This window comes from Periplaneta americana, chromosome 8 (genome assembly GCF_040183065.1).
Source record: "Periplaneta americana isolate PAMFEO1 chromosome 8, P.americana_PAMFEO1_priV1, whole genome shotgun sequence".
Lineage (NCBI taxonomy): Eukaryota > Metazoa > Arthropoda > Insecta > Blattodea > Blattidae > Periplaneta > Periplaneta americana.
Genome location: NC_091124.1, coordinates 64745793 through 64762500, shown reverse-complemented (window position 1 = coordinate 64762500; position 16708 = coordinate 64745793). Strand labels below are relative to the sequence as shown.

The 16708-nt window shown below is 41.6% G+C and overlaps 1 protein-coding gene across 2 annotated transcripts in view; it reads right to left on the bottom strand.

Annotated features, from left to right (window-relative positions):
- Window positions 1–16708, bottom strand: part of Cap-G (Chromosome associated protein G) — a 94892-nt gene that overhangs the window by 68866 nt on the left and 9318 nt on the right. For both annotated transcript variants that reach the window (XM_069833001.1, XM_069833002.1), the window contains exon 5: window positions 5793–6020. In XM_069833001.1, the coding sequence (XP_069689102.1) occupies window positions 5793–6020 (228 nt within the window). The remainder of the gene's footprint in view (window positions 1–5792; window positions 6021–16708) is intronic.

Sequence of the window (16708 nt, the reverse complement as noted above, 5' to 3'; positions counted from 1 at the left end):
TTTCTAGGAAACTTGCATCGGTGCCATATGTTATACTGTATTATTTATACAAGCGTCAGCCATCTATGGAACGTTCTAGTTTTGATTTAAAAATGCCAGTGGAGTGGTTGGCGCAACTTATAACATTAAGTTTAATGACATTTTTAAGCACTCTCGCTAGCCGGCAGCTCTCTGTGCAAGGAAATGGTCGGATTGGCAAGAGTCTACTGTATTCACTACAGTGTAAAAGTTTTGTCGAATGCTGGAAGAAACTGTTACAGAGAAAAATGACAAGTATGACAAGAATCAACAAATCCCTGATGGACACCTTTTAATAGCTTGAAATTAAAATGACTACAGAAAACAATGTCATGAAAGAAATTAAATACGCAGAAGAAACAGGATATACAGTTGAACTTAGGTCATAGTGTCATCAAAAGGACTAAAGAAATGTCACAATAAACGAGAATCATTATAAGCAAAAAATAAATAAATAAATACAGTAAATAAAACTCAAAGAGGAAATACATGCATTCAAAATATTGCGTATTTTGTACACTACTATAATTTAATGTGTAATTTTATAAGCCTACAGTACTACAACCTTTTTAAATACTGTACTTTACACACTTCTTGTTTTTGTTTAATACAACTATTTTGAAAAATAACAAATATTGTACTGGATTGCAGAAAATAGTGAAATATGAAGTAAAATACTACATTCTACAATAATTAATATATATATATATATATATATATATATATATATATATATATATATATAGTACTTATAATTAAGAGGGGAACCCTAATGAGCTGAAATTTTTTGTTTATTTTTTAACCAATTTTCACCATATTGGTGTTAATTAGCATGATTGAATGAAAGATAACCACTAAATTAGAAGTGATTTCGATATATACAGTAGAGCCTCGATTATCCATTACCCTACTAATCGATCGGCGGATTATATGACTTTCTTTCCCTCATTTTTTTTTTCCGCAGAAATAACATTACAGTACCTTTCATGAGTATGTATTTTTTTTTCTAGAATCCAGAAATGCCAGGAGTTAGTTAGGAGGCCGGAGGGCAAAAGACCTCTGGGGAGGCTGAGACATAGATGGGAGGATACTATTAAAATGGATTTGAGGAAGATGGGATATGATAGAGACTGGATTAATCTTGCACAGGATAGGGTCCAATGGCGGGCTAATGTGAAGCGGCAATGAACCTCCGGGCTCTTTAAAAGCCATAATTAAGTTATTACAAGCCTTTCCCTTACACAGTATTTCTGCTGCTGCTGCCAATAGGAACAGTTATTTGTGGGTGTTTTCCTATATTATACAATAGTCACTACCTGCTTTCAAAGAAATGACACCAAACCTGTGCACCATTCAGTCCTTGTTCTACTGTTCCAGTGGCCATACTTTGTAATTTCTTGCAAAATGTCTTCCACAGGTGTAAAAAAAAACGTATTTGATAAGTAACGAAACAAAGTGCAAATAATTGAGATGTTTGGGAAAAGGGAAACCTAAACTTGTCTCGCATCAGAATACGAAATAGGAGTTAAACTGTGTGTAATTTAATAAAATAGGACAAAGTCTATAAAATACGTAAATCACAACATAAGGCCTGTACTATTTCTATCTTTCTGCAGATAGCCATCACAAGGAGTTTCCTTGCCCTTTAAAACACATTGTTGACAACCAGATTTAAATTAGAGAACTTCTGATCCACTATCTAGCATGTTAAACACAACACCACGGAGGAAATTACGAAACTGTACATATTATGCACTTAATTTATAAAAATATTTTATGTTATGGATTATCCGATTTTTTCTATTAAATGCTTAGTCCACCCCCTTCATTACCACGGATAATAGAGGTTCTACTATAATTTTGAATTTACTGCAAATTAAAAAAAATGTTTGAATAATTTTGAAAAAGTTCCAGACATTTTAATTTTTCAGTTATCAGTCTGAAACTTATTTAAAATGCACATATGAAATATGTAAATAAGGCGTATTGTTTTTGTGCAATTTTAATGTAGAAAAAAAAAATATATATATATATACACGATACAAACTTCTTAAAATTATTTTCTGTTTTTCAAACTTCGGCACAAAATATTTTTTTAAAGTAATGCATATTTTTTTTTGTAACCATAGTTTTTGTACAACATATATGTGTCTATATGAATACATTTTCAGGAAGACTGGAGCAAACCTGAAGCACTTGAAACATTTTTCTTCTTGTAAAAAATGTTATTTTGAGAAAAAGTCACTCTAACTTCAACGAACAACCTAAAGGAGAGGGCACATATCTTTTAAATACTACTGTAGTTCCTTTAAAAATGGCCATACGCGAAAAAGAACATATCCTTGTGTGACATAAGAATTGGAAGATGATTTTATGCCAAAACCCCAATTTTGGTTTGGGAACCATTTTAGCCCTACGAGGCCAGGATGTGGGTTTTCAAGTACTCTGTATACTTCCCCCCCCCCCCAAATAGTGCATCTGAAAATCCACTATCAAATCTTCCTAAACCAAACCAAATTCATGACTTGTTTTTTTTTCACAACTCTTGATTTGTTTCATAACATTACCTTCCACATTTAAAACTCCCCCCCCCCCCAAACTTGCTCCATTATACAGGTTTAACACCTGTTTGCAAACTTTAATGTCCGAAGTTACAGTCTGAACTGAATGTCTGACCTACAGTATGGTACAAAACATGGTCTGCTACTGTTAGCAAAAGGTTGCTGGCATGACAGAAGAAAGAGTGGTCTACCCTACACTCCACTCTCTTCTTAGAATTCCATATCTTGACCTATAAAAATGTTTTTGTCGCAGTAACTGAAATCGTATTAGTCATTAATGACATTGCAAGCTACCTGCAAATTCCTCTACAGTCTCTGTTTAATGCACATAGGATAACCCTCTTTTCTTAGAATTTCAGTTCTTGACCTGTAAAATGTTTTTGTTAAAGTAAACAATATATATATATATATATATATATATATATATTGTCCCACGCCGTGGCATTGTGGTCTAACGCATCTTGCCTAGGACTCGTGTTACGGAATGCGCGCTGGTTTGAGTCCTCATGGGGGAAGAAATTTTCTCATGAAATTTCGGCCAGTGTATGGGACCAGTGCCCACCCAGCATCATGATGCACTCGGGGAGCTACGATAGGTAGCAAAATCCGGTTGTGAAAGCCAGCTATAATGGCTGGGAGGATCATCGTGCTAACAACACAATATCTCCATTCTGGTTGGATGATCGTCCACCTCTGCTTCGGCATGTGGGTGTGAGGCCAGCAGCCTGCTAGTCGGTCTAGGCCCTTTACGGGCTGTAGCACCACGGATTATTATTATTATTATTATTATTTTTATTATTATTATTATTATTATTATTATTATTATTATATACTTACTGCTAATGACATCACTGCCTAAATGAACATTTTTCTCAAGTCTATTTAATGTGTCTAAAACACGAATTTTTGCCACTGGCACAGCTCAGTCAGCTGAGGCGCTTGCCTGTCGACCAGGAGTTGCACTTGGACATGGTTTCGATTCCTGTTTGGGCTGATTACCTGGATGGGTTTTCTTTTCAGAGATTTTCCCCAACTGTAAGTCGAATGTCAGGTAATCTATGACGAATCCTAATCCTAATCCTAGGCCTCATCTCACCGAATACCGCCTCGCTATCACCAATCCCATCAATGCTACATAACCTAGTAGTTGACACAGCGTCATTAAATAATCTAGTAAAAAAGAACATGAATTTTTAAAGAATTTATAATGTTGCTAAATGTCGCTATAAATGAGTTGCATATTAAATATGTATAATTATTGTAAAAATAATAAATCATTTTTGTTTATAACAGATAAAAACCATACTTTACTTCTTAATTATTGTCACTGTGGCTCTAACTGTGGTCACTATAACCAAGTTCAACTGTATAAACCCTGCTCAATATATTTAAAAATCCAATTATTGCCAAGAATTCAAAATTGTATAATAACAAGTACATTATTTTTCCTCTACATAATTATACATCATACACACGTATTTCCACAATACAAGACAAACCAAAATTGAAGAGAATTTACACGAAAAATATTAATATATGGACTGAATAATAATATAAGACATAGCAATGGTTGCAGTGCAGAAGAACTTTTATCAGCAATATAGGAGAATTAAAGAAATATAAAAAGAAAAGAAATTAAAAATGCCATAATTCACAAAGATCTTTACAATTTCATAATGTCATATTCTTGTAATAAATTGGAATAACATTAACGTTCTATACCAGAATGTAAAGAGCAACTGTTCATGTTCCACTTCGTATTGCAAATATTTGGTAATTCACATATGCACCTTGATAGCCATGTGGCACACATTGATGCAATAATAAAGTTGCTGTCATGAGTGAGCACAGACACGTCCATGTTAGTAATTTGTTGTAGCAGCTCCGGCACAACTCGTGGCATCAGTGGCACATACATAGTATCCTTACGATACCCTCACAGTCACATGGTGTTAAGTTCGGTGATCGTGGTGGTCAACTGCAGAAAGTTGGTCACTTTATATGGCACATCCAATCCAACAGAGTGGAAAATGTTGATTCAGATAGCTCTGTACGTCATTATGAAAATGTGGGAAGGTACAACCTTGCTGAAACAGGTAATTGTCTTCGTTACGTGTTACTATGGAAGTGTATGCGCAAATTACCAGCCATGTGCAATATGAAATGAAACTCTGATAGTTGTTCTTTCTATTCCGATATAGTACATTATGTTATTCCAATTCATTACAAAATTATGACACAGTGAAACTGTGAAGATCTTTTTGACCAGTGTATAATCACTGCACACTGTTTAAGCCCTTGATACGAAACAAAGAAAGAAGTATGAACTGGACATGCTGATATATCCTATGCAATGCTTAAAAAAATTTGAATTATAAGAAATAAACACAAACGCCCAGTTTCCTAAGCAATGATGTGGTCATTATGCATAACACTGCAACACACTGCACAGCTAATGCAGAAGATTTTCAATGTAAAGTGTTGGAATCACTGCTAAATAGTTCAGATTTATGCTCAGCAACTTTCACCTTTCTTTTAGGGGATCATCCCCTGTGCAATGAAAATATCAAACATTTTGAAATAAGTTGATTGCAACAATATGGTACATTATTTTAAATATGCTGGATTCAAATGATTTAATTGTTTAATTTTATTTACTCGATTATAAGATGCACTTTTTGGTAAAATCACCACTTTCAAAACTCAGATGCATACTAATAGTCGAATGAGTACTGTATCTCCAGTACTTTAGATGATGATGAAGACAGCATGTTTTGAGAGTTGACAAGATAAATTTCAGTGATAATTCGGATCTCAACTTGGACACAGAGACAGAGACTTCATATTCTGAAGACAGAATGTTCATAGAAAATGGGACAGAATGTGATTCATAAACAGGTAGATCCTGTGTATATTTGACTTGGATGATTATTATTAGCCAGCAAACATTTTTAATTTTGGTGTTCTTCGACTTGGGGTGCATGTTATTATTGATGGCATGTTATAATCGAGTAAATAAGGTATGTTGAAAAATAGCTCAAATGTAACACTGGCGCACCATATTGCCAATTTCTTATATAACAAAATCTGTCTTGTATATATGAGTGCCATAACGATTATATTTGATCAAGTTCAATGGTTTTATTCAAAACACTATCTTTTCCTGAACCACAATTAATGTACATTGTACAGGACTATATAGCTTCTTTGTACCTGAACGATCCTTTAGACCTTCCCGTAGCAATCGTTCACGCTGCCTGATAGTGAAAGAACGTATGTTTAGTTTGGTGAGCAAATAGTATGCATGACGACGCACAGTATCTTTCACATCACGTGTTCGCTCCAAGATGTGAGGTAATGTAACATTAGTCCTTCCAATACAATTCAACACAGAGCGACGTACAGCTGGACTTGGGTCTGCACCAAGATGGAAAAGGTAAGCTGTAAAATAAGACACAATAATTTCAATGTCAGATCAATGTTACTAATGTACATAATGAAAGAAGGCATTTGAAATGCAACCCATTGCTGATTGTTGCAACAAATGTACTTATCCCTTTATTTCCGAATATATTTAATAAGAAAATTCTTCTCTACAACATTAGTATGAGAAAACAGTTGCTCCTCAATTTAATGCACTAATAAAGGAAGATAGTGTCTGTAATAACTAGGGGGTGGATATTGATGAAAAGTCATCTTATTTTTCACATTAGGCGATACCTATTAATATAGAAGTCCTTTCTATGTTAATATCAAGGTAAAAAATTAATTTCTTATATTTTTTTTACATTTTTGAACTAACAGGTCATTTTTACATTTTTTCGGCGTTTTTTGGTCATTTTTAATATATTAAAGAACTTTTAGATCATTTTGAGTACATTTTACTTTCTTTTTTACATATAGGCCTGTTGAATCTTTTTCTAAGCAAACAGATCAGTAATAGACCCTACTAGTAATTACCTACTCAATAAGTGAGTAACAGTGAAGTTTGAGTTTTATAGTTTGGAACAAACTCTAAAGTCCAGCCCTCATTACACTGAAGGCTTCACCTCACACAACAGAAGTAATATAAAATGCTTGACAAGAGTTCAGTTTAAGTGAGGGATTTGACCGCTACTGTTCTTTTGTTGGTACGAGGGTGTCTTTAGAACTTTCACTGTTTTCTGGATAATAGGACGTTGTGTCCCCAATATGGTTCGGAAAGGATGTACTACAGTAGACAGTATTTTTAACACAAAGACTGCAAGATTGCACGCTGCGCTCACAATTTTTTTCGTCATTTACACTCCCCATCTGGAAGGTCTGGTAACAAAAGTTGCCTCTCTCCAACATTTAGAAGGCAGTCAATGAAACAAGGTGACTAATTTTTAAGAAGTTGTGGTGCAAGTACGGTTAATAATATTTAAATGTCATTTTATTTTAATTTTAAGTCATTTTTTCATTATTTTAAGGGCATTTTATTGATCATTTTAAGTAGACTTTTAGGTCATCAACATCCGCCCCCTAGTAATAACCCAGGATCCAATTTCTGAGGGGCAAGAATGGTGAAAAAGAACAATGGAAAATTTGTTCATCATTCTTGAGCCCCTCTATTTCATTCTAATCACTTGCACTTAGCATTGTAACTGCTACTTATTTTTCATCTCCATATCAGTTTCAAGTTTTAATTTACCTTTTAGTTAGGGTTGCCAAGTTTTCAAAACTGAAATTAAGAGAAATTTTGGAGATTGCAGAATTATCAGGGTTTCAAATTGAAAATAAGGAAGATTTTGGAAATGAATGTCTAAGCCACCGAAACACATATCAATTTTTTATTTATTTTTTTTTTAACTTTCTAGAGGGTAATGTGTTATGCTGTATATATTTACACAGGGTTAGTAAGTTACATGTAAAAAATTAATTTCTACACTATGCATAAAAATGCGTAATTTGTCACAAATGCAAAAAAAAAAAAAATGTAATAAATTACAATTTTCTGTAATACATTAAATAAACAAAGTGTTTAATTTTTACTTGAGTTCCTGGGCTACCAGCATGCGTTACTTGTGGTAATTCATTCGAGCTCTTCATATTAACTCTTCATTTCTTCTATGCTTTGAAACAATAAGCCGACACCACACAGTGTTTCTGCGTGTTGCTTAGAATCTCGAGATGCTGTTATAAATATTGCAGATCTGTTTGGCTCCTGAAATATTAAATGCTAAGCTAAGAAGCGAGTCACTAACCAACTTGTATGTTATCTCCCAACCAGCTGCAGCTCCTAACCATTACCCGCCTGCCAATCACTGTAACACTAGAAATATACTCAGAACTCGCGTAAATAGACATAGGCCTATACTGTAATGCCAATAAGTCATGAAAACCAAATCTAATAAAATGTTACGAACTGTGAGTTTACTGTTATTGTTAGAAAGGTTTGGTACTAGGCCTACTGCTTCCATTGTATTTTGTTAGTATTGTGAATTTTATTAGTTACAACAATGTAATTTATTCGTCACAACAATAATTCCTTTCTACAATTCACCTTAAACGCTCTCGTCAACAATTGGATCTTCACTCAACACAGTATTCGTTATAGCACTCCACCGACGACAATGACAATTTACTTGGACTATTACGCACAACAATGAACTGTTAATCTTAACTAATATTTACAAAGCACTATTTACAAATCAGAACTACCAGTTCTCAGTTCACAGTTCTTCTATCTCAGTCACTCGAGTTCACAGTATCTCGAACCACAGACCTTCAGAGACAGTTCACTGTACTCGAACTCGGGTCCCTCCAACTGCGGCCACTGCACTCGAACTCAGGTCCCTCCAACTGCGGTCCACTGCACTCGAACTCAGGCCTTCGGATGCTGACGCAGATGCGGACGCACACTCGAGTCGAACTCCGGCTGGCTTGCTTGCTCTGGCTTACTCACTGACTGAATAACTGAAAAACTCTGCCTAGTTCGCTGGCGCTTCTTCTTTTATAGCAAAATCATAGTTGCGAGAATTTTCTACAGGTGTGTAGAGAATTATCTCGATATCTCTACATCGACAGACTTTTGGAATAGTCGGGAAGGTCGTTCCACATTCACTGCGTTAAGTAGCAGCTGCGCGCGCAGCCTTCCCTCGCGTGTAGGCTCCTTTCCCCTTTCCCCGTGAAGCCCGCGCGATATGCTCTCTCGCGGGACGCTGGTCGTGAGTTCGAATCTCACGTCGCTGTCACATTGCTCCCTCCTTAGGGCTGCTCGTCCCGGGCAGTCACTTGGTAGGCTGCTAATCGGTCCAGATGCACCACCATCATCTTCCCTCGAGGTTGTCGCTGGATGCGGTACACCACGTCGTTGATCCGGGTCACCACGCGGTATGGTCCATCCCAGGCACGCTGCAGCTTTGGTGATTTCCCTTTGGTCCTGGTAGGTCGATACAGCCACACCAGGTCGCCCTCCTGGAATCCTGCAGAGTTGGCTAATCTGTCGTAGCGCACCTTCATCCTGTCGCTGGCCATCTTGAGGTGCTCTCTGGCCAGTTGGTGAACTCCATTCAACTTCTCGGTGAGTTCTGCCACATAGTCAGTCGCTGGCTGGTCGGCGCTGGGTGGCGTGCCAAACAGCAGATCACAGGGCAGGCGCAGCTCTCTCCCGAAGACCATGTTTGCCGGTGTCATCCCTGTTGTATCGTGGACCGAAGCTCTGTAGGCCAAGAGGAACAGTGGAACTCTGGCATCCCAGTCTCGCTGATGGTTGGACACCACCTTCCGCAGGTGCTCCTCCACGGTTTTGATGTATCGTTCCACCATGCCGTCGGACTGTGGGTGGAGGGGAGTGGTCCTGGTTTTATGCACCACCAGACGCTCGAACAATTCTCCCATCAGGTTGGATTCGAAGTTGCGCCCCTGATCGCTATGCAATTCCCGGGGCACCCCGAATCGGCAGATGAAGTTGTCAAGCAGCGCGTCGGCCACCGTCGAAGCCTCTTGGTTGGGAATCGCGTACACCTCTGGCCATTTTGTGAAGTAATCCATGGCGACTAGCAGGTAGCGGTTCCCGCGATCCGTGACCGGGAACGGTCCAGCAACATCAATGGCGATCCTCTCAAAAGGAGCTCCCACGTTGTACTGCTGCATGGCTCCCCTGCTGCGGGTCCTTGGTCCGCGACTGGCTGCACAGGTGTCGCATCTTCGGCACCATTGTTCCGTGTCGGTTCTCTGATCCAACCAATAGAACCTCTGCCTTAACTTGTCCAGCGTCCTGTTGGCTCCCAGGTGGCCTCCAGTCACTCCAGCATGAGTCTCCTCCAGCACTTCCTTCACCTTGCTCCTGGGCAGGACAAGTTGTTCTATGCGGGTCCTTCCATCGGCCGACTCCCAAATCCTCTTCAGGATACCGTCCTTGACAGTGAAGGATTCCCACTGGGCCCAGTAGCTCTTGTAAGTGGTGCTACGGTTGGCGATATCGGCCCATACTGGTCTCTGGCCAGACTCCACATCACGCAGTAGCTGTCCAATGTTTGGGTCCTCCAGCTGCTCCCTCCTTATGGCGGCGTTATCCCATCCTGGGCTCGGCTGGGCGGCAATTGCTCGGATTGCGTGGGCGCCATCCCGCTCTTCTACTTTCAGGCAGTGTTTGCAGCCATCCGGGCACGGACGTCGTGATAGGGCATCAGCGTTGGAATGTTTCTTCCCTTGTCGGTGTTCAGAGGTGAAGTTGTACTCCTGCAGTCGTTGAACCCAACGGGCAGTCTGCCCCTCCAGATTCTTGAAGCCCAATAGCCAGGTGAGTGCAGAATGGTCTGTCCTCAGATGGAACTCCTGGCCATACAAATATTTGTGGAAATGCTTCAGGGCTTCCACAATGGCAAGAAGTTCTCTACGGGTCACGCAGTAGTTTCTCTCAGCCTTGGACAATGTTCGGCTGAAGTAGGCAATCACCCTCTCTTGCCCGTCCTGTTCCTGAGAGAGTACTCCGCCGATGCCTACGTTGCTAGCGTCCGTGTCGAGCGTGAACTTCCTTCCAGGGATGGGATATCCCAGTACAGGAGCAGTGCAGAGCGCCTCTTTCAGCAACTGGAAAGATGACTCCGCCTCGTCTGTCCACTGGAATTGTCGTTTCTCCTCGGTCAGCTGGGTTAGAGGCTTAGCGATGTTGGCGTACCCAGCTACGAACCTTCTGTAATAAGTGCAGAGGCCGAGAAAGCGGCGCAGCTCCTGCTTGTCCCTCGGTCTCGGCCATCCTCTGACGGCTTGTAGCTTCTCCGGGTCCGTGGCCACTCCGTTGGTCCCTACTACGTGTCCCAAGTAGTTGACCTTCTTCTGGAATAGATGACATTTCTTCGGGTTCAACTTCAGTCTGGCTTGTCGCAGTCTCTCGAACACTTTCCTCAGGTTCAACAGCTGTTCGCCGAAAGTCTTGCCCACCACAATGACGTCATCAAGGTACAGCAAACAGGTGTCGTATGTCAGGCCTCTCATTACGGACTCCATTAGTCTCTGGAATGTAGCCGGGGCGTTGCAGAGGCCGAACGGCATAACGGTGAACTGCCATAGTCCCTGGCCTGTAGAGAATGCCGTTTTCTCCTTGTCCTCAGGATGTAGCGCCACCTGCCAGTATCCTGACTTGAGATCCAACGTCGAGAACCACTCTGCTCCGGCCAGGGTGTCCAAGGTGTCGTCAATTCGTGGAAGGGGAAAGCAGTCTTTCCTGGTGACGTCATTCAGTCTTCTGTAGTCCACGCAGAAACGCAGGTCCCCATTCTTCTTCTTCACCAGCACCACAGGTGATGACCAAGGGCTGTCGGATTCCTCGATGACCCCTCTTGCTTTCATGCCTTCCAGTTGGCTGTCAATCTCCCTCTGTTTCGCTAGAGGGACGCGTCGAGGAGGCTGTCTGATTGGGCGAGCATTTCCGGTGTCGATGCGGTGCTGAACTTTCTCCGTTCTCCCGTAGTCGTTTTCAGACAGACTGAACACGTCTTGAAATTCTGTCAGTAGATCGTGGACTTGTCTTCTTTCTCTTTTGCTTAAATTCGCCGGCAATTCTCGAGCCAGCTCTTTCAGTGATGGGTCTAGATCTGGACGTGGTCGGTGACACTCCTCGTTATCTGCCAGAGACGTCACAGACACCACCGGCTCGACGTTACCTAGTACAGTTCCGCTAGGCACCTCCTTGTCCCGATTGGTGACATTCAGGACCCTCACTGGTACCACCTTCTGATTCGGGAGTAGGGATCTGGCCACATAAACCCCATCTATCGGAGTTGTTTGCGAATCGAGGAGCAGGTTTCTCTTAGGTTGTCCGTCCAGTCTTGCCGTCACCACCATCTCGCAGCCTGCCGGGATTGTCACATGATTCTCCAGGGTGAGTCTGCTGGCCATGGGTTGGTCTTCGACGTCCCTCAGGAACACTTCATCCTGACCAAAACGCAGGATACGGCGCCTGACATCCACCGTTGCATCGAAGATCCGCATGGCGTCGAGTCCCAGGATGACGTCTTCAGTGATGTTGGCGACGAACACCCACATCTCCAGTCTCCTCTTTCCCAATGTCAGATCCAGGAAAACCTCCTTTTGGATGGGCAGGTTCTCGCCTGAGGCAGTACGTAGCTCATACCGGCGCAGCGGCGTCCTCCCAGGTAGGCCACGCACGACTTCCGGTCTGGCGATAGTGAGCGACGCCCCGGTGTCTACCAGTACTCTGCATGGGCGGCCTCTTATCCATCCGTCAGCAATCAGCCCATCGTCGCATCTTCTGTTAACCGTCTTCAAGATCAGCCGAGGGGATGGTGATGACGGCGCCGACGTGCCCCTCATCGCATCGGCCCCTTTTAGTTTTCCTGTTTGTGACCAGATCGGTCACAGTCCCTCCTCAGGTGTCCAGGCTCGCCGCAGGACCAGCAGGTAGGCACTCCTCGTCTTCGTCGCTCGGGTGATTTCGGTTGACGCTCCTCGACGTCGGCCGCCGCGACGCTCCTAATCCGGTGCGACGTCGAGACATTCGCCGTCAACTTTGCTGCCTCCATCCTGAGGGCCGCCGCCAGAGCTGCGTTGATGGTACGATGCTCTGCCAGGAGTAGCTGTTGTCTGATTTCGGGGTCTCGAACTCCGCTGCCGAAGGTGTAGGCCGCCTCTCCAGCGATGAAGTCATTAGGTAGGCCCCTGAGGGCCTTATGGGCAAGTTGTTCCACCGCCATCGCGAATTCTTGCAGGGACTCGCCTGACTGTTGGACCCTCGTTTTCAGTTGGGTCCTGAATGCTGCAGCAAGTTGATGGTCACCATAACGTCCCTCCAAGGCCGCCATTATCTCAGCGGCTGTTCCATCTTCTGGAACGCTGTGAAGAATCTCCGACGCCTGTCCCTGAAGCGCGGTCAGCAGCTGAGTAGTCTTCTCCGCTGGGGTCCACCCATTATGTGCTGCGGTGGCCTCGAACTGGCGACGGAATATCGCCCAAGACGTCGTACCGTCGAACTTCGGCGTCTTGACGTTGTGATGTCTGGCTGAAGGCGATGATTCCGCAGGGCCACTATATGGAGTCCTCAACTCTGTGGCCGCTTCTTGCATGGCACGTCGAACCTCCTCGGCAACTATCTGTTTTTGTTCTCTAGCCTGGCGATCCACCAACGCGAGAATGTGCTTGTTTTCTTCAGCATGTCGGTCCATCAACGTGAGTATGTGCTTGTTTTCTTCAGCATGTCTGTCAATCACCTCACTCATCTTGTCCAGCAACTCGCTCGTCTGCTCTTGACGACGCTCGAGATCGCGGATTTTGCCGTCGAAATGGTCTACCTCCTGTCTCAATTCGGTTACTGTCTCGTTTATAGTTGTAAAATTCTTGTTTAGGTTGTCAAGATCGGCTCTGAGTTCGTCTTTCACGATGGCGACAATTCCATCTACGTGGGCTGAAACGCTTTCAATTTGCGTAGTGACGTCATCTTTTACTCCGCTGATGTCGCCTTTCACTCCGCTTATGTCGCCTTTCACATCACTTATGTCGTTCTTAACCTCACTGATGTGCTTGTTCATGTTATCTTTTACTTCACTAATGTGCATGTTCATTTCTGCTTTCATTTCTGCGATGGCTTGCAGGATCTGCTGTAGGTTCTCCATTGTCGATAATGTCCCGATTCTGACACCAGTGTGAATTTTATTAGTTACAACAATGTAATTTATTCGTCACAACAATAATTCCTTTCTACAATTCACCTTAAACGCTCTCGTCAACAATTGGATCTTCACTCAACACAGTATTCGTTATAGCACTCCACCGACGACAATGACAATTTACTTGGACTATTACGCACAACAATGAACTGTTAATCTTAACTAATATTTACAAAGCACTATTTACAAATCAGAACTACCAGTTCTCAGTTCACAGTTCTTCTATCTCAGTCACTCGAGTTCACAGTATCTCGAACCACAGACCTTCAGAGACAGTTCACTGTACTCGAACTCGGGTCCCTCCAACTGCGGCCACTGCACTCGAACTCAGGTCCCTCCAACTGCGGTCCACTGCACTCGAACTCAGGCCTTCGGATGCTGACGCAGATGCGGACGCACACTCGAGTCGAACTCCGGCTGGCTTGCTTGCTCTGGCTTACTCACTGACTGAATAACTGAAAAACTCTGCCTAGTTCGCTGGCGCTTCTTCTTTTATAGCAAAATCATAGTTGCGAGAATTTTCTACAGGTGTGTAGAGAATTATCTCGATATCTCTACATCGACAGACTTTTGGAATAGTCGGGAAGGTCGTTCCACATTCACTGCGTTAAGTAGCAGCTGCGCGCGCAGCCTTCCCTCGCGTGTAGGCTCCTTTCCCCTTTCCCCGTGAAGCCCGCGCGATATGCTCTCTCGCGGGACGCTGGTCGTGAGTTCGAATCTCACGTCGCTGTCACAGTATTATGATCTATCAATGTGGCTTCTATGCATATGTAGTAGATGATGGGTCAGCCTTCTTCTCTAAACTTTACGACTGATACAGATAGTATTCTTTGCTTCTCGAACAGTACATTTCTATTTTGCCTGTTTCTTACACTTGAACCCAAATTAACTTAAAATACTCCTTAAACTGGAGCACCTCACTGAATGATGGGTGATTTCGCGTAAAATGAGTAATAATTTCGAAATTGTAAGAGAAACTTTGTACAAAAATAAATTTGTGAACAGTTCGAAGTGTCACTCATTTATCAAAGTCATCAATATTAGTAGAGATCTTTTGCCACCAACACATCATGAAGTTCCTTCCCTGGTGCACTCATCGATATTCCTTCCTCTTCATGTTATTTCTGTTCAAGCAAAGTTCTCTTCATTGTTGTTAGAAACGCCTTGTTTGCCTCTGCTACTCTCTATACCTTATTTTTGACTACTCTGCTTATTTCTTCATAAAATTGTATATATTGAAGATGATCTCTCTTGTTCATCCCTTTTATTACAGTGCGATCAGTTATGCTTTCCCCCGTGGTGTGGAGTTTTTCCTATGAGTGAGCCCCCACTCGACTGCCATGCACTGAAGGGAGTAACAAGCCTGCTTGTTGACTGTCACAGTCGTAGCACAGGTTGTGTGTTCCCGGATGTGTGTTGTATTGTTTGTTTCTTAATTCGATAGTATACATAAAGTGTATTATGCTTTGCGAGTTTATAACAGCACAGTGTGTCTTTATTTACGATTCATGTGTGTTAACTTGGTCAGCTCGTGAAGTTAGAAGATGGTTTCAAGAAAGATTACTGAGTGTAGATGCTCCAGATAGCAAAACAGTCCATAACCTTTATAATAAATTTCAGGAAATTGGAAGTATCCAGCCTAAGAAACCAAAAAGCAGCGTAAGGTTCTCAACTAAGAAAGATTATATGACATTCGTAATCATTTAGAAAATCTCATTATCTTGCACAACAAGTGGAAATTTCGTATGAGCCTGTGCAAAGGGTACTAAATTATTGCACTTCAAGCTGTATAAAATAACGTGGCACATGGTCTTCGTACATAGGCGCACATTTTGTGGTGGATTCCGGAAAATGTGTGCAATGGACAACCAGACCCACATTTAATATTCTTCTCAGACAAAGCCTGGTTCATCTCCACGGTTATGTGTGTACTCAATTGAGGTGTTCAGAGCTAGAGTGGATCAAGTCCATGAGACGTAATTTTGAGATAATAGGACTTAAAAGTTAACTTCAAGGGTGAAACCTAATCATTTTTTCTCTATTACTACATATGCTAGTGAATTACAGTGACTTTCTAGTTGTCAGGTTGATTTTCTTTTGCCAACTTTGTTTGGAATGTTGGTACTGACATACACCACAATTGGCAGTTACTTTCTGTTATACTGACAGCATCATTTGCCCTTGAAAAAGATGCCAATGTTCATGAAAGGAAAGTTATGAACAAGGAAGTGTTACTTGAAATTAAAACATTATTAATAATATTAATAAAATATAAAACAGTAATAATAAATAAACAGCATACATTTTAAAGTGGTATTCAGTTTTTGGAGTTTGTACTAATTATTTCATGTGCTGTAAAGTGGGGCGAAATTGATTTATGGCTGCCTGAGACATTTATTCAGTACCAAATTCTCGTCTGAAATTAATGCCGGATTTGTGGATGAAAAATAACTACTAAAAGCTTTGAACATCTAAATCCAAGTACTAAATAAAATGTATCATCTTTTATAATGAATGAAATTTCGTATCTCATACAGTTATTGGCCAAGAGATGAAATTTAGTCAGAATGATTTCTAGTGTGTCATGGGGTCAGATTGATCGCCAAAGTGGAACAACATTGATAGAGACCAAAGTCACCCTTCTCTATTACTTTATTTCAATTTTTTTTCTCCAGATAGTACGTGGCTACATCAGTAAAGTTGGAGGGTGACAATACAAAAATTACACCGATCGTCAATTGAATGAAGTCATTGTGAAGATAGAAGATGGCACAATGTCCATGAAGGCAGCACTGCGATATTATAAAATGTCATAGGGTACATAAATACAGCAAAACGTTTCAGGGAAAACATGGTAGGAAAACTGGAGGTCAATGTGTGTTCTCTTGCTGAAAAAAAAACAACATTAAATGCTGACGCAAAATGTGCCAATTGGACGTTTCCTTAAACTTATTCTAAGGAAACTTTACAAGAATATTTTCA